Raw genomic sequence first — 22,631 nt, 5'->3', positions numbered from 1 at the left:
TTTTATTTCTAGGTAAAACATATCTGTTTTGTCTACTTAGAGAAGATCCACTATTACAGTGCCTTGATTATTTTTGTAATACCACCATCAGTTCATTCATTCATTTCAACTTATTTTCGTCCTTATATCCAATTAAGGTTCAAGCACGCTGTCATGGGCACACACCTCAGCTATCTGGGCTGTCTGTCCAGGACAGTGGGCTAATGGTTAGTGAGAGAGAAAATACACCGGTGTAGTGTTCTTACACCTACCCATTGAGTCGTTAAAACTCGCACTGGGTGGGAGCGTTATGTCTGATGTCCGATGGCTTAGCCACGACACCACCGAGGTCGGTATAATGCCACTCTATTTAGTTTGTGCTAGGTACATCCCTCATTTCTGTCTCAAGACACCACATACATATCAGCAGACAAACACACTTTTTGTTGGATATCACAAAGCTATATACTAATGATAATAATGAAATGAATGGTGACGTTGCTGCAGTATTTCCTTTCAGAATGCTCCGTGATCCACACTTGCTATCAATTGAGCTATCTTAATTTCACCAGAGCCCTGGGTACATGGAACACTGCAATGTTTGCCAGATAATCACCACCACCCCCCCCCCCCCCCCCATGTGTAGTCATATATTACTCAGACGACACGCCCATATTCACACCCGTGAAGTGTGTGAAACTGTGCATGTGGCCTTATATACCCCCACCATTATTTTGCACGTGTACATTTGGTATAACTATGTTGTATGGTCTATGTTATGTATTCAGCTGATTAAAATTAGCTCTACTGGTCTACCAGTAGATCTAACAGCATTGCCTGGACTCCATGTCACAGGTCTAGGTCTATAAATAACAATTTAAATATCGACCAATTACACTTCGCCTTTTATAGCGTTATTGGGGAGCATACAAATTCTGAAAATATCGGGCGAGACTATTTATGCAATAGGCGAACTTGTTGGTCTATTTCAACATACAGTAATAAACTCTGGATTGTATACTGGTATAAACAGATTTTATTGCTATACCATCACGGTTTTTTTTCCATCTTGAAACGAATTTCATATAAAATTTTATATTGAAATCAGTTTCCGGCATACTTCGTAATTCATCCGAATCATTTCGTATACCATCGGCATAATCCCGAATGTTTTCAAATTCGTTTCAAATCACTGGCATGATTTTGCAAGTAAGGTTTTGACTGGTCGAATGAAAGGTCAACTGGACATGAGCTCCAACGGGGTGCTGTTAGATCCACAGGTAATAGTAATTAACCAGTGGAGCTAATTTTAATTAGATTGATGTAAAACTCAAGGCAAATAAAGAACTTGGGGCCCTTATTCACAAAACATTTGCGTTGCTTGGACATTGAGTGGGGTTTGCGTAGTATTTCCAGGCTCGCAAATGCTGGTGTGCTTTTTGTAAATAAGGGTATGAAAGATAGATTTAGCCAAAATTAAGGTCATTGGAAATATAAAACATTCGTGCCTAATAAGTAACACTATCCCTAAAATGCTCAGTAACAAGGAGTCATTAACCATTATCCCCTCTCCTGGATGAAAAGTCCAGCTAACTAAGGATAGCATGCTTCTAAAGTAATTGGATAAAGTAATTGGAGACAAATAACTACTGAAATCAATAAACCTTTTCTTGCCCTGTCCCGATATTTGTATCTTAGCTGCCAAAACCTGCCATGACATTCTTAAATATCGAAAATCCCTTTTATATACCACGAGATGCTTTATGTATAATATCTTAAATGTATATATCTTATTGTTTTATTTGTGCTGCCATTGTTTTAACTGTACTATATTGGGCTGTTTACCTGAATTGCCCTTTAAATACTTTAATAGTCTCTCATAACTAAGTATAGAGTGGCTCAATACAATTTTATAATTTATATCGTGTGACGGTACATGCTCTTAAATTTGTTTCGCCTGTGGCGATTTTAATTGTGTTAGAGGGCCGTTTGCAGTTTCATTGCCCGTAGCCCAGGTGGGCAACTTGTTACGTAATACTTCGCGCGATCGGACATTCCAATATGCACTTAGTCCAGCTGTGGAGGCCATGTGGCGAGTAGTTACGTAATACCTCTGCGAGTGCGGTTTTTACAACCGTGATTTGGCGACGTTGGCGTCAGTAAGTCTGACGATCAGAGAGAAATATACCGACTCTAGTAGAGGTGAAATATCAGATGGTAGGGGGAGGTACCGCCTTGTACCCCCAGGCGAATTCTGATTTATAATAAATAGCTAGTTTTTAGAGATATCGAGGAGAACGGAAAAGGAAGCTTCCCGGGAACGTTAGTCCGTTTGGACTTTGGTAAATTATCATTTCTGCTCTGTGTATAACCTTGATGTGATTGACGTGACTTTAAATATTTTGATACTGTATTATACCAATATTCTTTAGACAGTGTCTTCGGTCATCTGACGAAGTAAATCGTAGACTTTTTGTTCTAACATTATATGAGTATTTGGTAATATAAAGCTTAGCCAGTCATCCTAGACGACCTAGGTAAACTGTAGGTTATTGTCTTTATTGTGATAGGTACCAGTATTAATTCTGTGTTACAAGGTTACTGAATGAGTAGTTAGGGTTAATTAAAAATTAACCCGTTAGGAATAGAGCTGTAATTCCTTTATTAATTAAGTTCCCCTGGAAGCGTTCCTAAATTATCACACGTTACTGAACGAGTAGTAAGGGTTAATTAAAAATTAACCAGTTAGGAATAGAGTGGTAATTCCTTTATTAATTAACTTCTCCTGGAAGCGTTTCTCAATTATCACACGTGTGGGTGTGGTGTAACGGTGAAGTGATTCGCATATTGTGTAACTAGACACCTAGAGATTAACTAATTAAGTGATCAGTTCTGGGTTGTTATTATTGCTGTTATTAATTAACTACACGGCTGTACATTTGTCAGCGTAGATTAATACAGATTCCAAAGTGTATTGCGTTTTTGTTGTGTTTCTAGAGAACTAACGTGCTATAATAATATATACTTTACATAAGATCGTATCTCTGATCATACCTAGACGAGCCATACTAGGGTTTAACCGCCTGTTACAGAGAGATCTAATAGATATACAGTTAGGAGAGATATTTTGATAATCGTGTTTTATTCAGTTACGGGAATTATAGAATCCCCGTGACAGGAGTAGAAAATTGGGGCGCTCGTCCCGGATCTGAAACGGGACATGCATATTTAAAAAAGTATTGTTTGTAAATGGGGGCTTTATAAATTAATTTTTACAAATTTACTCGAAGTAGCACGTTGTTCACTAGAAAATTAATTAATAATAAGTGCGTCATATCTAAACATGGATAAGAATTTGCTGGATAGGCCTACGCTCAGTGTAGTGGAGATTAAGCGAGCAAGTAAGGCCGAGTTAGTTGAAATCGCGGGTGAGCGAGAAATTGATTTAACATCAGCTAAAACTTTAGGTGATATAAAGACAATTATTATCCAGGAAGTTTTTGGTGATAGGCCTGTTATGGAAGACAGTGAGATTGTTCCAGAGATAGAGATAAATGAGTTAAGTTTGGAACAACAATTAGCTTTTAAAAAGCTTGAGTACGAAAGAGAAGAGAAAGAGAGAGAAAGAGAAGAACGTGCATTAGATAGAGATAGGAATAGAGAGGATAGAGAGAGGGAGAGAGAGAGAGAGAGAGAGAGAGAGAGAGAGAGAGAGAGAGAGAGAGAGAGAGAGAGAGAGAGAGAGAGAGAAGAGAGGGATATAGAAGATAGACATAGGGATAGAGAATTCCAGTTAGAAAAATTAAAAGTGGAACATGAGTTAAAGTTGAATACTAAAGAAGTCAGACGAGAAGCCGGAAATGGGTTTAACATGTCGGAGGCTTATAGATCAGTGCCGGTATTTGATGATCAGGAGGTAGATATGTTCTTTCAACTTTTTGAACGGGCCGCTAAGCAGCTAAATTGGCCGCAGTCTAAGTGGACATTGTTAGCCGTGTCTAAGTTTAAGGGGAAGGCTAGTATAGCTTATAATTCAATGAGTGATGAGCGAGCAAGTCAGTACGACCTAGTTAAGGCTGCAGTGTTGAGGGCTTATGAATTACGACCTGAGGATTATCGTTTACGGTATAGCGAGTTGAGAAAAACGCAGGGTCAGTCTTATAGTGAGTTTGTGGCTAAGAAGGCAGGGATGTTTGATAAATGGGTAATTTCTCATCAGGTAGAGTCATATACCGAGTTACGGGAGTTGTTGGTCTTACAGGACATTAAAAATGGATTACCAGTTAGCTTACGTATTCATTTAGAGGATCGTGATGTCAAAAAGATAGAGGAGGCAGGCATAGTGGCAGATGATTACGTGTTAATACACAAAGCTCAGGCAGTACCGGGTAGCTCTTTACAACAGGGTGATAAGAAGACATTTCAGCCAGGTTTTCCCCGGGAAAGTAACTATCGGGGAGAGTCATCTAGTTGGTCAGCTAGTCAGGCAAGGAATGTACCTGGTGGGCAAAGTAAGGATAGGCCTGCATTATCAGCCAATGCACGAACTTTTCGTCCACATTGCAGTTACTCTAAAAAGGATAACCATCTTATCGGGGACTGTTTTAAAAGGAAACGCGATAATGCGCAAGTGGTCGGTTTAGTGAGGTCAGCTCCGTTAGCGAGAGAGTTAATGGTTAGTCCCATGGCAGAGAAAGTAAACCCGTATGTGTCCACTGGTATGGTTTGTGATGTGAAACAAGAGTTGTGTCCTAAGGCAATATCAATCTATAGAGATACCGGGTGTAGTCAGAGTCTGATAACGCAAGAGTGTTTAGCTGGTATTGAAAATTCAGACATAGGACGTAGTTTGGCCTTAACCTCGGTTACTGGAGAAAATATGGTTGTCAGGTTACATAAGGTTTTCTTGTGTTCGAAGTTTGTGACGGGACCAGTCATTATGGGTGTTGTGAAGGACTTGGCTTTTGAAAACATAGGAGTTTTGTTGGGTAATGATTTGACTAGTCAATGTTGTCAGCCGCAATGTGACCAATTGTTAATTAAAGACAGCCCTTTACCAGTAGAAGAGAGCGAGGTTGATGAGATTAGATATCCTGCGTGTGTAATGACTAGGGATATGACCAGTACGTTATCACGGGATCTAGAGGATATTTGTGATTTGTCTGATACGTGTGTGAGCCATGAAATTGGAGTGGATGAGGTTATCAGTAAAATGGTAGATAAGTCAACTGATAAATTAAATGTGGTGGAACCTGCTGATCTCCCGCAGAGGGGAATTGAACCAGTTGTCTTTGATAGAGGGGATTTACCTTGTAATAGACAAGAGTTAATTCTAGAGCAGGGGGCTGATCCAAATTTGTTGGCAGCTCGCACTACCTTGTTAACTGTGGACAAGGGAGTATTAATGAATAAGAGAGTTAGAGATAGAAAGGATTGGAAGCAACTGAACCAAGCTCAGAGCAAAATAAAATCAGTGTTTGATAGGAAGACTAGGAGTCGGGAATTTAAACCAGGGGATAAAGTGCTGCTGTACCTTCCCATTAAACGGGGTTCATTGCAGAACAGATATTTCGGGCCCTATGTTGTGCACAAACGGGTTAATGAGACAGGGTATGTGATAAACACTCCTGATAGGGTTAGGAAAAGTAGGTATTGTCACATCAATTTGCTAAAAGGTTATTTTGACAGACTGCCGATAGTTCCAGAGAGACCGGTCCAAATTGAGAGACACTCAATTTCCTGTGATGACGTCAAGACTGCGGAGATCAAGTTGGCCAACGGCCAGATTCTAGCAGACTTGAACCCCCAGCGAGCAAAGCTGACTACATTGATACAAGACAATGTTTCCATTTGTCGGGACCTTCCAACGGTTACCAATACCTTAAGCCAAGATGTGCGCTTGGAACCCAACGCTACACCACGTCGACAGCATGCCTATCGGAGAAAACCTGGAAAACGTGCGACGCTGAGAAAGAAGGAAACGAAGTCCCATTGGTCAGGTGAATGCGAGAAGTCATTCAACCGTCTCAAGCAGAGGCGCTACTCGTCTCCCGTGATGGCAGCACCAGACTACCGAGTGCCGTTCAAGCTAGCTGTGGGTGCCAGTGACGTGGGTGCTGGAGCTGTGCTGTTCCAAGAAGACGAAGACGGACTGAACCATGCTAATGAAAGCCTCCAACCAGAGAGTTTTGAGATGGAGTCTTCTTCTGCAAGAATACCCAATTACCATTGAACATATCAAGGGCACATCCAATGTAATCGCTGATGCCCTGTCCCGAAGTTGAACGTTATGATAATGTGTTGACATTCTTTATTTCTGTTTTGTTTATATATATTTCATTTGTATACCAGGGACTCAGAGACTCAGTGTGATTACTGGTAGTCACCTTATTATTAAATGTGTTATAAATGCCCGTATGCGTCGGTTAACGCACCATTTTTGTTTTAATGTAGTATATTTCCCTATTCCTAGAGTAGAGGAAATATCCTTTTTGAGGTGGGGTACATGCTCTTAAATTTGTTTCGCCTGTGGCGATTTTAATTGTGTTAGAGGGCCGTGTGCAGTTTCATTGCCCGTAGCCCAGGTGGGCAACTTGTTACGTAATACTTCGCGCGATCGGACATTCCAATATGCACTTAGTCCAGCTGTGGAGGCCATGTGGCGAGTAGTTACGTAATACCTCTGCGAGTGCGGTTTTTACAACCGTGATTTGGCGACATTGGCGTCAGTAAGTCTGACGATCAGAGAGAAATATACCGACGCTAGTAGAGGTGAAATATCAGATGATAGGGGGAGGTACCGCCTTGTACCCCCAGGCGAATTCTGATTTATAATAAATAGCTAGTTTTTAGAGATATCGAGGAGAACGGAAAAGGAAGCTTCCCGGGAACGTTAGTCCGTTTGGACTTTGGTAAATTATCATTTCTGCTCTGTGTATAACCTTGATGTGATTGATGTGACTTTAAATATTTTGATACTGTATTATACCAATATTCTTTAGACAGTGTCTTCGGTCATCTGACGAAGTAAATCGTAGACTTTTTGTTCTAACATTATATGAGTATTTGGTAATATAAAGCTTAGCCAGTCATCCTAGACGACCTAGGTAAACTGTAGGTTATTGTCTTTATTGTGATAGGTACCAGTATTAATTCTGTGTTACAAGGTTACTGAATGAGTAGTTAGGGTTAATTAAAAATTAACCCGTTAGGAATAGAGCTGTAATTCCTTTATTAATTAAGTTCCCCTGGAAGCGTTCCTAAATTATCACACGTTACTGAACGAGTAGTAAGGGTTAATTAAAAATTAACCAGTTAGGAATAGAGTGGTAATTCCTTTATTAATTAACTTCTCCTGGAAGCGTTTCTCAATTATCACACGTGTGGGTGTGGTGTAACGGTGAAGTGATTCGCATATTGTGTAACTAGACACCTAGAGATTAACTAATTAAGTGATCAGTTCTGGGTTGTTATTATTGCTGTTATTAATTAACTACTACGGCTGTACATTTGTCAGCGTAGATTAATACAGATTCCAAAGTGTATTGTGTTTTTGTTGTGTTTCTAGAGAACTAACGTGCTATAATAATATATACTTTATATAAGATCGTATCTCTGATCATACCTAGACGAGCCATACTAGGGTTTAACCGCCTGTTACAGAGAGATCTAATAGATATACAGTTAGGAGAGATATTTTGATAATCGTGTTTTATTCAGTTACGGGAATTATAGAATCCCCGTGACATATAGCTTTTATGTATATGCTAAATTTCATTACGTTGTAATGAGGTGAGACTTTAATAAACTATCTGTATGTTGGTCCTTACCTGACTGAGCATGTGTGTCTGCCAAGGGCACAGTCACCCTGTCCGTGTCAGGAGCGGTGCTTGTCGTGTAGGACTGATCACTCGTAGAGTCAGGAGATGTTCTGATTGGAATCGTACCTGACCAGGAAATCCAACTCGGATATGTTAAGTGCGTATATATACATATACATACACCCACCCACACACACACACACACACACACACACACATATATATATATATATTATCAAGGAACTGTGAATTAAAACAAACGTTAACTATGGTTGTAAACGCTTCCCAATCAATGTTACTAACATTCTGCCATGTCAATTACAGTGACGCGGAATAATGTTAATATCATAGCTGCGACCGCTGCAAACGTACAGCTACTATAGCAGTAAAAGTGACGTCACAAGACAGTGTGCCATAACAGTTTTGAATGCAGTTTTGAATGCATTATTATTACGCATTAATACAATACGCATCTAGTGTGTACCTGTTCCAACGCAATAATATCATGATGTATTATTATTATTATTATTATTACGACACCGCTAGAGCATATTGATTAAATGATAATGGGCTATTGGATGTAAAACAAATTGTAACTCAGAGAGAGGAAACCCGCTACATTGTCCATTAGTAGCAAGGGACCTTTTATATGCACTTTCCCACATACAAGAAAGCACGTGACACGACATTTGATCAGTTATGGTGCACTGGTTGGAACGAAGAGAAATCCATTCAGTTGAATGGATTCGCCGAGGTCGTTCGATCCTGCGACGAAAGCACCTCAGCAAGCACCTCAGGTGAGCACTCAACCGACTGAGCTAAATTCCTCCCTTATTTTTCCTGATTTACAGTATTCTACCTTCAGTGCAGGCAATCTTATAACTTGTTGCACATCCTGTAACACCGAATACCAAAGAGCCATTTCCAAGTCGTTCAGCCCACACACAGCCATTTTTACCCGTATCAGGTACACCGATAGTCCCATCACCTGTTTAAATATACAAATGCAAATAAATCTTGACTCTCCGTCGTATAATGTATATTATAATACATTTATATGTTCACCAATGCAAAATACTATGTTAATAAACATGTGGGGTTTTTTCGCAATCTTCAAGTATCGACAACGCTTGTTTTATAAGAGTAAATAGCTTACCCCCCCCCCCAAAAAACAAAAACAAAAAACAAACAAAAAAAAACAAACAACAAACAAACAACAAACAAAACAAACAACAACAACAACAACAACAAACCCCGACCAAAAAAAAATTAAAAAAATTAAACATAAATAATAAATAAAAAAATAACCCAGGAAAACTGGGGGGGGGGGGGGGGGGGAAGAGAAAAAGTAATAAACATTTATGGTAACTGCTGTAGACCTATTATAATAAACACAAAGGTACCTCACCTAGCAGAAATTTACTAGTGGTATGGAAATATGTTTCCCCAAGTGTTCAATATATACCGTGAACTGAGTGAGTCAGATTTACTATGTAGCCTTGATTATGGTAATGCCTGTTACCACAAGAAAGTTCACAACAGTGTTTTATTATCCCAGCGGTCGCTCATAACAGGGAAACTATTTTCCTCTTTTTTGTCAGTGAGAAATATTGTGCATTGGTGTAACGTACAATATTATTGGACGATCTGACCCTTACAACAAAATGTCGTCATGTAGTTTAAACGAGTTTGGGTTCACGACTCTGTTTTTAGTGTTAAATTTAAAACAAAATGTCAGAATAAAGAGAAGTTTTGTTTTTGAAAATTATATGTGAACGTGATTAAAGAAAGAAAAAGAAATGTTTTATTTAACGACGCACTCAACACATTTTAATTACTGTTATATGGCGTCAGACATATGGTTAAGGACCACACAGATATTGACAGAGGAAACCCGCTGTCGCCACTTTATGGGCTACTCTTTCCGATTAGCAGCAAGGGATCTTTTATATGCACCATCCCATAGACAGGATAACACATACCACGGCCTTTGATATACCAGCGTGGTGCACTGGCTGTGACGAGAAATAGCCCATTGGGCCCATCGACGATGTGATTAAAATACACATTTCTAGCACTACTCAAAACTGTGTGCCAAGTGGTTTACATAGTTTCTATACATGTACGTGCATGTGCGTCAAAAATAAAGGCGTTTAGAAAGACAAAAGAAATGGTTTATTTAACGGCGCACTCAACACATTTTATTTACGGTTATATGGCGTCAGACATATGGTTAAGGACCACACAGATTTTGAGAGGAAACTCGTTGTCGCCACTACATGGGCTACTCTTTCCGATTAGCAGCAAGGGATATTTTATTTACGTTTCCCACAAGCAGGATAGCACAAACCATGGCCTTTGTTTAACCAGTTATGGAACACTGGTCGATGCAAGTGGTTTACACCTACCCATTGAGACTTGCGGAGCACTCACTCAGGGTTTGGAGCCGGTATCTGTATTAAAAATCCCATGCCTCGACGGGGATCCGAACCCAGTACCAACTAGCCTGTAGACCGATGGCATAACCACGACGTCACCGAGGCCGGTAAAGGCGTTTAGAGAAAAAATAGCTCAGGTAATAAATAGAATAACAAATTCGGTACTGGTTATTATCAAATTTATGTCCCTTGTAAAATAATTTTCGTTTGTTACTCGCTATTAAAGCTCGTGACAACTAAAAATTATTTCCCTCGGGACATAAATTTGACAATAACTGGTATCTCTGTGTGCCTGTGAACTGTATGGTTACAGCGAATAAATTATTATAGTGGGAGGTCGGTGATGCTTGTTTATTGTTGTTGTTGTTGTTGTTTGTATTTTTGTGTGTGTGAATATAACAGTTACTGGTAATTATTCCCGACCGTTTACTTCGTGGTTATATAACAACCCAAAACACTCGTTGTACAGTCTAGTCAAGTGATAACAACAGCAACCCAAAACAACCTCTAAACCTACGTGCAATCCAGCCAATATATCGATAACGACTTAAACCAATCCAGTGTGATGTTGAAACGTGTATGCTGTCGTAGACAGCTTTTGAAACATCATTGCCGCTGAGGTTGATAAGAGGACAACTTTGATTGGCAGCAGTCCAGTTTAGTTTATTTGCATAAACCATGACACCATCTTCACAAGAATCATCGCCTGTACCTGAAAATATAGAGCCGGTTAGGTGAACTTTCGTTTGAACCGTGTGACACGAAAGGTAACAACGGATAGAAGTTTGATATTCTGAAACTAATTTTCACCGTTCATGTCTGTGTGGTTTCCACCTGTCGTTTATCAAGACACGTTTCATGGTGATATTGTGCACGACACCGCGTTTACAACATTAACATGACAAATGAAAGAAATATATGATTTATTTAACGACACACTCAACACATTTTATTTACGGTTATATGGCGTCAGACATATGGTTAAGGACCACACAGATTTTGAGAGGAAACCCGCTGTCGCCACTACATGGGCTACTCTTTCCGATTAGCAGCAAGGAATCTTTTATTTGCGCTTCCTACAGGCAGGATAGCACACACCATGGCCTTTGTTGAACCAGTTATGGATCACTGGTCGGTGCAAGTGGTTTACACCTACCCATTGAGCCTTGCGGAGCACTCACTCAGGGTTTAGAGTCGGTATCTGGATTAAAAATTCCATGCCTCGGCTGGGATCCGAACCCAGTACCTACCAGCCTGTAGACCGATAGCCTAACCACGACGCCATCGAGGCCGGTCATGACAAATGATTAAAGACAAACTCGCTGGTTCAATTAAACCAGATAATCTCGTACTGGTGTTCAGTTTTAATTTGTCTATTACATTAATAATGCATGTATATTAAAACCCGAAACAGTGTTAATATAATTTATCTTACACACCCCTTGATGAGAACATCATGCGTTATTTTGTTTATAACACATGGGTTGTTTACACACGTACGCGTGTTCAAAATTTCAAGACATACGACTGGCTGCTCCTAGGTGATGACCAGGTCACCAGTGCCATGCATCCAATGAAAAACAACACATTGGAAATAGATTACACTGTGACGTATAGTTAACCTGACAATCACGTGTCTGTGACGCGTAAGGTAGCTACAAGTGCAACGGCTGTAAGTAACCTTTAGTCGACAAGATGTTAAAATTTGCTTAAAACATGTTGTTTTGTTTAGGATATGTAAGAAATAGAATAATACATTCGTGTCCGTTAGATACCATTTATCTAACAACTTGTTGTTTAAAAACGTATTAAACGAGCGAAATAAATGGTATCTAACAGCCACTCATGTATATATTACAGGGATGTGATTTTTCAGCTTTTGATTAAATTTCAGCTTTTTTGTGGAACATAATTTTTACAAAGTTTGAATTTGATCTGCATGAAATGCTAAAAAATGACCTTTATATAGGTATGGTACAGAGGTTTGAACTTTTTAAAATCAGTTCAGCTTTTACTTTTAAATGTTAATATAATTTGTATTCTGAATAACTAAGATTTACTGATATGGTAATTTAAGAGTTCCTGTACATACATGTACTATGCAGATGGTCGCGGGCGGCAATGACCGCCTTCCAAGTTTTTAAAATTGTTAATATTTTAGGGGTTTTCGGGCAAAGCCAGTCAACAAATATATCGGATAACCCATAAAAAAACAACTTTCAAACACATTTTTACTTACGATGGGCTGGATAAATTATTCTAAGAGGTAAGGCAGGTTTGACAAGCCTACTTTATGTAAACGGTGATGTTGATTCCAAAAATAGTAGTTTTATTGACCCCACTTAAGACAACATTGCCAAAATATAAGATGTGTTATATCATTGGTGATGGTGTTACCATATGGTATCTTATAAGCCTCTGGTTATTTTATAGTACTATTCTGTGGTCTATATCTCTACAAAGAATAACAATATCATCAATGTGGCCAATTTTGGGCCATATATGGTTATTTGCCATAGGAATACTAATTATATTGTACTCGATATGAATAGTATGTAAAAAGTCACTACAAATCTCATTTATAAAGCCAAATATAAATGAAAATTACAATCTGACATTTTATTACTATCAGTGTTACATTTTAACCAACATACTGTGCATATATTATTCACGTACCAAATCCTATATTTAAAAGTAAAACGTTTTAAAACAACTACTTTTAATTGTACATTACCCATGACTACAAAGGTATTATTGTTTAAAACTGCATCTGTGTCCATGAAAGATACTATCAAATCATAACATGACCACACCCAAATAGGCATACTGTTGACTCCGCAACTTACAATATCAAAATAACAAACTTTTAATATATTCAAGTTTACTTAATTATGAATTGCATCAATGCACGAATATGCGATTCAGCTGTACACGTTTCCTAAAATGTAATATTATTGCATTACTACATTCATAATTATGTTGAACTAATCCAGGCCTTAAAACTTTATGTCTCCTGAAACTAGAGGCTGCCATGAGTTGGCACATTAATATTTTTCAACCACCATTTAGCCTAATACAGACGAATCTATCTTGGGACAACATTAATAGCCTGTTCAGTTTATTATTTGTGCAAAAAGCTAACCAAAGAAAAAACCCAGCCAACAGAAATTAAACAGTCTAACATTTTGCCAAGTTTTTGCAGAGTTAAAGAATCTCTCAAATAATGTATTAAAATGTCTGTCCCACAGAAATGAAGCGTTTTCAGCATTTGTTATACCACACAGTGACACAGATGCATTGCTTAGACTTCTACGAGCATCTCATATGGGAACTGCACTTAGTGCAATTAAGTTAGTGATAGTAGATGGTTGTGGAAATTTAATAATTCACTGTTAACTTGTCAAGAATATGTTAAAATAATAAACGTAACCATTTGGAAAATAAAATACCAGTATGTTGTACCAGTATATAATTTAGACAATCTAGAATTAATTACGGATGATAAAATCCAATTTTTAATAAACGATCAATTATTTTTGGAAACATTATTAACAGAAATTATGAGAAAAACAATTTCGTATTCGGCTTTCAAAAAGAAACTAAAAATTGATTTAGAAGAAAAGCTTTGTGATGAAATTAAAATGCTAGAGTAAAATGAACACAAAGCTGATATTAAACATATTGAAAATAAGAAAGGAGAATTAATAGGATTAAGAAAAGACAAGCTACAGGGTCATAATATTCGCTCACGAGCTAAATGGATAGAAGAAGGTGAAAAACGTACGAAGTATTTCTGCAATATGGAATCAAGAAATTATTTTAGTACGCTAATCTCAAGAATACAATTAGAAAACGGTACTGAAATTAAAGATCAGGATGAAATTCTAAAAGAAACGAAACATTTTTACCAAAACCTCTTTTCTGCACCATTGGAGCAAAGCGATGATGATACAATTGAAAAATATGTCTAATTTCGAATTTAATAAATTAACTGAAGACGAAGCAAATAGATTAGAAGGAGAAGTATCATATTCAGAAATATTATCACATCTTAAAACCATATAAAATGATAAACGCCCAGGCTCTGATGGCTTTTCTGCCGGATTCTTTAAATTCTGTTGGACCGATTGTTGACATTTTATAACCCGGGCTATCAACTTTTATTATTATGGAAATGTCAAATGTATAATTACATGTATTCCAAAGGAAAATAAACCAAAAGATTTTTTTTTTTTTTTAAATTGCAGACCTTTAACACTGTAAAACTGCATTTACAAAATGGCATCAGGTTGCATAGCTAACAAAATAAAACAAATTCTCAATAAAATAATAGACAAAGATCAAACCAGTTTCATAAAAGGGAGGTATATAGGGGAAAATATAAGATTAATATATCATGTTATGCAATATACCGAACTGCATAATATTCCTGGACTACTACTTCTATTAGACTTTGAGAAAGCATTTGATTCGCTATGATGGTCATTCATAGATAAGACACTTGATATTTTCAATTTTAAATTGTCCATAAAAAACTGGATCAAAACATTTTATAACAATTCTGTTTCGAGTGTAATACAAAATGGATTTCTGTCTGAACCAATTAAGCTAGAAAGGAGATGCAGGCAGGGTGACCCACTGTCTCCATACATCTTTATTATATGTGCTGAAATAGTTGCTATTATTATTAGAAATAATGCAACTATTAAAGGTGTAAAGATAAATTGTGAAGAATATTTAATATCACAATAACGGACGATACAAGTTTCATTCTATATGGATCCCCCGAGTCTCTGTACAGTACATTCACGGATTTAAATTATTATGAACAAATTTCAGGTCTAAAAATAAAGTTTTCTAAAGACGTTTACCACCATACTAGATGGAACTTAGATTGGAGCGCAATACAATTCAGTTTACTTGGTATACAATTCACAGTTAATTTAAGAAATATTATTGAACTTTTTTTCATTTTTTTAAATATTTACTACCCCAGATCGCAATAGCAGTGTCAGGGTTGGGGCTCTGATCCACTGCTGTATATATGTTACAGGAAATATGTATTATCAGGAAATATGTATAATTCCTGAAAATTTCAGGAAATATGTGTAATTCCTGAAATTTCCAGTAATTATACATATTTCCTGAAATCGTTCTGATGAGAAAACCAATAGTATTTAAAGAGCAGTATTTGATGTAAAGTAGCAATTTGTTAAAGAAAGAAAAGAAAATACTTCTTCATCTTGTGGGAGATTGATTGTTAAACATTATCATGCTCCCATACCACTAAGGTTTCGAGCATGTCCCCCCCCCCCCCCCCCCCCCCCGGGCTCGATCTCTGGATGCCAGTTACCAGGTCCGGGGCAGAACTATTTGGGTCAATTTTGATTGTTACTATGAATGGGGAAGGGGAATTTTATAATTATTAATTACTTCAATTTTGTTACGTCATTTCTAAAATAATAAAAATTTAATTCCTTACATATATCTTATTAATTTAGACGTATTTTAGACGGGTGTTCTAAAATAAAATAACCTAATTTAATAAATTAGCCCATAACCTCACTGAGGTATTGTCTAGGAGGTTGGGTCCACGCCACAGGAAGTTTAACAAAATTTATTTATTAAATGTTACTTATTTTATAGAAAAATACCATTATTATTTTATTTATTATAAAAAGTATAGGAGTACATCCGTCCTATTGGGAACTTCAGTGTGGCCATACCCGAGGGGAGGGCTGAGGGGGCCAGAGGGGGGGGGGGAGGCCATCCCCCGGCAAACCCTAACTCACCCTACGGCCTAAACCGCCTACGCCCTATGGCCTACCTACTCCCGGCGGTCTGCCCCCCACCCCACCCCACCCCCCCCCCTCCCCCCACCCCAACAGGCACAGCCCAACCGTTGTGCCCTCCATTTCCGATGCACCTCCTATTATATGGGAGAGAGTCTGTAGTAGAGAGACTCTCTTAGTAATAAGTACAGAGGCCTCTAGTAGAGAGGCTCTCTGGCTTGCTGAAAAGTTTTATTAGTTCATTTGGACTGAGAGGAAAAGTGTGTTGCGTCTGGTAAGTTTGGCGGAGTGAAACGAGCTCTGAAGATCCAGAAGTCCCAAGGCACCTCTCTGTGAACCAAGAGAAACAAAACGTTAAGTCATTCAGCAGACACTGGCACCCTTTAATATATAAAACTAGTGAATGCCAACAGGGTACAAACCAGGTTGCATCCACTAGCACAGGAGCAGCTACCCGCCCTGTCGAATTAAAATTTCTTTTTATTTAAATATTAAAACATGAATAAAACATACATAAACAAATTAAAAAAGAGCACGCTGTAAACCTATTAAATTAAAAAAAAAGCATAACACCAAAATAAGAATTAAAACGTTTTGTACATTATAGTGCGGCCGGCGAGTAAGGGGCTGTTATTGCCAGATAACAGTCCCCACCAACCTGAAGCATAAAATCATTTATTCCTCTTTCATCCAACATCCAAACACCACAAACACCACACATTACATATAAAAATGTATTCATTTATTTACAATTATTTAAAATATTTTTAAAATAGTTAAAAATAAAGGTTCATCTCTCAATGTCTAATAGTCTGCCAGGCGCGAAAATCGAAAGAGGAATGAGACCGGGCCAAAGGGGTGCAGGCACAACCTTCCAACTCCCTAGGGAGCCGAGGAGTAGCTATAGACTACTTACCGCCCCAACCAGCGGCCAACCACAGCCTTATATAGCTAACTCCCCGGGGTAGAAGCCACTCTTACATTATCTAACAATGTTTTAGCAGTGGCACTCCCGGGGAGTTTATCATAGTCTTATTAAATTAATTAAATATTAATTTTAGTTTGATAAACAAAGGCCACCAACAACCTGTCTATTGCTAATTTATGTTCAATTTTAGGATTCAAAATATTAAAAGTATTAAATTTAATATTATTTTTATTAAAGAATTTAACCAGTTTCAGTCTATTTTTATTATATTTAGTACATTCAACCAAAAAGTGTTCAACATTTTCGATTTTATGACAAGTTGAACAATTGGGTGTATTAATCTTTCTAATTTTAAATCTAACATCATTTAATCCCGAAGATACACCCATTCTTAATCTTGCAATAATTTTAGTGGCTTTAACATTAAAAGAAACTGGTCCAAGGTTGGTAACCTTTGGTTTAATATAAGCATGCCACACTCTGGTCCTGTGGTTCCATTCCTCTTGCCACAGACGACCAAAGTGTGGTTCAGCTATAGAATTTATCTCACTACAATTCTAATTAATGGAGACACCGACAGCATTATCTAACAAGCTATTTTTAGCATTGACGTCCGCCAATTCATTGCCTGGAATTCCAATATGTGCCGGGACCCACTCTAAGACCAGATCAATTCCTTTGGTTACAATCTTATTATAAATTTGTTTAATATTTTGGATAATTTCTGGTCTAACACTATGGGCTCCATCGACTGCTTGTAGGGCACTAAGGCTATCAGAGAAGAGAACATATCTATTGGGGCCATTAATTTTATAATACCTATCAATCCACTTCAGGGAGTAAAGTATGGCCATTAATTCTGTAGTATAAACCGAAACATTATCTGATAGCCTAGCCCTAATAGCTATCGGTTTTTTATTTATTTCAAAAAATTTGATAATAAAAGCCATACCTGTTTTCCCAGTGGCTGGGTCTTTCGATCCATCTGTGTACACTTGTACCACATCTAGATAGAATTGTCCAACCACTGCATAAAATATAATCTTTTTAAAATTCGGGTTTTCAGTTTTAATAATCTCTCTCCTGATGTGGTACTGTACTCTTGGATTGACGGTCTGCCACATCAGGTCACTATCGACCTTAAATCTAACAAGTGGCAGGCCGACAATTCCACAGACATTTGCATAATGATTAAGTTGAGATACAATAGATATGTCTCTATCTCTGTTTATATTTATTTTAATTGGTTTAAGGTTATTAACTGGAGAATCAGGCACAAAACTCCTAATTTTATTTATATAGTTGAGTCCCTGTCTGATTCTCCTAAGGGCCAAAGGCATGATTCCCAGTTCAGCCAAGACACTGTCATATGGAGTACAGATAGTGCCCCCAACAATAATCTTGAGGGCTCTGCCATATACTCCATCGAGTTTTCTAAGCTGAGTCTGGGAGGCACAGCCAAAGGCTTGGGCACCGTACTGTAGCCTGGACACAATAAATGCTTCAAAGACCATGAGCAATGTTTTCCTATCAGCTCCCCATGGTGTGCCCGATAATACTTTCAACAAATTAATATACAGTGAACAATTACCGGTCACCTCAGTAATGTGTTCTCCAAAACTAAGATTATGGTCAGAGATCACCCCCAGAAATTTGACCGATTGCACCTGATTAATAATAATTTCATTTAGTTTTAATTGTAAATTACAGACGGCTTTAAAATCTCTTTTTTTATGAAAGATAATACTTTTAGTCTTAGCTTTGGAGATGGTAACCCCCCAGGCTCTAGACCAAAGAGCCAAATTATTTACATCTATCTGGAGATCTTTTTGAAGGTCCTCATAATTGTTGGCCACTCTCCAGAAAGCTGTATCGTCTGCAAATAGACCGATACTTAGTTTAGTCTTTATACTTTTATTAGTAGTGATAAGCGCCTCAGCCAAATCATTTATAAAAATTGCAAAAAGAGTAGGTGCTATCACAGAGCCTTGTTTATACCATTTTCCAAAGTACAAATGGGGGAAAAACTACCATTAACATTTACAGCAAATGTTCTATTTTCCAAAACATTAGATATAAACGAGAACATTGCTCCTTTTATCCCCATTTGATATGTTTTAATTAACAATCCGCGCCGCCAGACCATATCGTACGCCTTTTCTATGTCCACAAAAACTCCTCCAACCTTGAGTCTATTCCGTAAAGCATCTTTAGCCTCGGTTTGAAGACGTACAAGGTGGTCTGTAGTTGAGTGATGTTTCCTAAAACCACTCTGGAAAATAGACAACAAGTTATTTACCTCCAGATAGTGGATAAGGCGATTGTTAACCATGCACTCCATGGTCTTGCAGACGCTCGATGTTAAGGATATTGGTCTATAATTTGTAGGGAGGGAGAGATCTTTACCCACTTTTGGAAGGGCAAACACTTCAGCGTGTTTCCACTTCAGGGGAAGATATCCCTCCCTCCATATCAAATTAAACAATTCCAGAAAAAGTTCCAGTGTCTTTATAGGCATATTTTTGAAAAAATTATAGCTAAAGTTATCAGGGCCAGGAGCTGTGGCTTTACGGGCCTCAAAAGCACTGGTCATTTCCTGTAATATAAAGGGTGCATTATAAGGAAGGTCATCTCTCTGGGAGTAGGGTTCTTGAGGGATTGGACTACTTTTTTCTATTTTAATTGAGTTGAAATTCATTAGAATAATTTTTAGTAGCGGAATTATTTCTAAAAGTAGCTCCTAATGTATTTGCTTTATCCTGATTTGTAATACAGGGTTTATTATTTTTAAGTATATTTTTAGTATTTGACGATTTCCCTTTCACCCTTTTGATCTTCGACCATACCTCACTAACCTTTGAGTTCTTGTTCAGAGACCCACAGAACTGAGTCCATGAGGTCTGTTTAGCTTTGCTAATACTGTGTTTAAGTTTAAATTTACTGTCTTTAAAAATTTTAATATTATCCTCAGTATTAGCCTTTTGTAAAAAAATTCGGCATTTATTTCTTATTTTTTTAAGTTTGTCTAGTTCTTTAGTCCACCAAGGGACAAATTTACAATTCTGTTTACTAACATAATACGGAATTGTTTGTTGAGCAATATTAATAATAGCTAAACTTAGATTATCATTAAATTTATTAACACTTTTATCTCTTATACGCTCATGGTCTAATTCAGCACAGAGTTGTCCAAACTTGGACCAATCAGCTTTATTAAAATCCCAATTATTTTTAAATATGTTTTTATTTATCAAAAGATCTGAAGTGTTATAAGTGGTTTTAATTGGCATATGGTCGCTACCCAGGTCATCAAGTACCTCCCATCCGCAACCAGCCGCCATATTTTTGGAGACTAGAGTGATATCTAAGCATGACCAAGTGTGGTAGACTTCGGATAAAAACGTACTACTACCATCATTTAAACAGACTAAATTTAGCTTTTCCATAAAATTATCAATAGTACGACCTTATGGATTAGTGATTTTAGACCCCCACAATTTATTTTTACAATTAAAATCTCTTACTATTATAATATTTTTAGTATAATTACCAATAGGTGTCAAAAAACTTTTTAAAATTAAATTTTCCCCCGAATTAGTAGGATGTACATAATAATTAAAAATATTTATATCCCCATTTTTAGTGTGTAGTGCCACCCCCACCGTTTCAATGCCCGGATAATCACTATTTGTTACAATTTGCGAGTGGGGAATACCATTTTTGACAAAGGTAGCCACCCCACCTCTAGTCATATTGTCATTCATAAAAAAGAGTCCAGTAAATCCCGGAATTTTATATTCACTAAACAATTTTGTCCTTTTAATTTTATCACTAACATTTACAATCCAGGACTCTTGAATGGCAATAATATCAATATCTTTATTAGTTTCCAAAAGAATTTTTAATTCAGGTCCATGAGTACGAAGGCCCCTAGCATTCCACTGTAAAATGGTAAGGCCCTTATATACCTTTTTACTGTTACCCTTTCTACTATTATCATTAATAATATTAACATTTACTTTAGTAGGATCCAAAACTTTAACAAACCTATCTATAATGGGGGACGGGACAGTACTAGCTAGAAGAACCAATTGTAGAGTTAGTCCACACTAGTATTTGTCCGCGCTTCCAAAATAACAAGGTCCCTGGCCTTATACCATGCGACACTTCGTGTCTCAATGGCATTCGGGTTTAAAGCAATGGCCAGGTGATCATTAAGTAGCCCACACGCATCTCTGGACGCCTCAATAATGTTGTCTAAATAAAATTTAGAATTCGGGGCTTTTGGAATGTCTCGTGTCAAAAGTATGCCTGAAATAATCCGTAAAACATTTTTATTTGCCCCTTTGGTCGCGCCGGCATAAGAAAAATGTTTACCAGACTGAGTACGGCTAATTGTATCATCGGACTCAGTCTTTTTAATCTACCCTGCGCCAGTTGTAGAAGCGTGGCGGTATGAAGTACCGGTTTTACTACCCCCGGGCCGACCCGCAGTAACACCACCCCCTCCGGCCACCAGACGTAACGCCCTCTGGTAGTCCGGGCACTCCTTTGAATGAGTACAGTGGTCCCCACGGCAGTTCGCGCAGGAGACTGGTCTAGTGCACGGACTGTCCGGGGTCCTTCTGGGGTGGGGAGCCCCACACCTAAAACAGATGGGGTACTCCCGGGTCGACCTACATTTACGTTGGGTATGGCCCCACCTCTGGCATCTGGCGCATTTGACTGGTTTACCCTGGTATGTATGCAGAACATGTTCCACCCCCTTAACCTTTATCGTCCGCACCCCCGGGGGACGGGCCAGGAGGGGGGGGGGGGGTATCGGCTATATTAGAGTCTGGAGAATTACCGTACCGGCGCTTCCGTTTATTGTAAGCCACTTGGGTGAATCCGTCTCCGGGGGGGTCCCGGGATTGGATTTCGGCGAGACAGTCCTCCCAAAAAGCATAACCCAAGGTTGTGGGTTCCGGGGTGCCCCCGGTCGCTCCCGGAGCACCAACAACTAAAGTGTTGCCCTCCGAGCCCTTCCCGGGAATCCCCAAGGCGTGCTTCGGTACTGACTGCTCACCATTCACCGCAGGCTCATTGTTAGATGGCCTACGTGCGAGTTTGGCGTTTCGCTCCAAAAAGGAATCGAAATCGCCTTCTTCGCCGTAAGCGCGGACGCAATCGTAGCCCTTCACTATCGGTGTCTCGGCTATCTCAACTCCCACCTCGATGCCTTTTACACTGTCAACAATGGCAGTGGCCTCGAGGCGTGGGCTGAGTAATTTATTAATTTTCCTGTGGATGGACCCCGCCAAAGCCAAGCTCTGGCTAGGGCCAGGTCCAAAGGTCTCCATATAGCTGTCACTAGACAATTTGTTTGAAAGGCTGTCACTTGTGGGAGAAGGCTTCTTAATTACTTCAAACATACCTAATGATTAGCAGTGGCTAGTTAATTACTTCAAACATACCTAAGGATTAGCAGCGACAAATCCTGACATGGTTTTCTCATTAATGTTGTGCAAAAGAGATTAGTAATCAAAACACTCGAGTTTGACCCGTATCAATGTGTATAAATGTCCTTGATGTAAAGTAATAAGTGGTTATAAAAACAAAAGGGGATACTTCTTCATCTTATGTGAGAAGGCTTGTTAATTACTTCAAACATACCTACAGATTAGCTATCACA

The 22,631-nt window shown here is 38.3% G+C and overlaps 1 protein-coding gene across 2 annotated transcripts in view; it reads right to left on the bottom strand.

Moving 5' to 3' along the window:
* LOC121391428 overlaps window positions 1–22,631 on the bottom strand; it is a 50,205-nt gene that overhangs the window by 2,845 nt on the left and 24,729 nt on the right. For both annotated transcript variants that reach the window (XM_041523070.1, XM_041523071.1), the window contains exons 7-9: window positions 10,755–10,949; window positions 8,659–8,787; window positions 7,809–7,925 (exon numbers count right to left, since the gene is read on the bottom strand). In XM_041523070.1, the coding sequence (XP_041379004.1) occupies window positions 7,809–7,925; window positions 8,659–8,787; window positions 10,755–10,949 (441 nt within the window). The remainder of the gene's footprint in view (window positions 1–7,808; window positions 7,926–8,658; window positions 8,788–10,754; window positions 10,950–22,631) is intronic.

This window comes from Gigantopelta aegis, unplaced genomic scaffold, assembly GCF_016097555.1.
Source record: "Gigantopelta aegis isolate Gae_Host unplaced genomic scaffold, Gae_host_genome ctg2403_pilon_pilon:::debris, whole genome shotgun sequence".
Lineage (NCBI taxonomy): Eukaryota > Metazoa > Mollusca > Gastropoda > Neomphalida > Peltospiridae > Gigantopelta > Gigantopelta aegis.
This window is presented reverse-complemented; position numbering and strand designations above follow the sequence as displayed.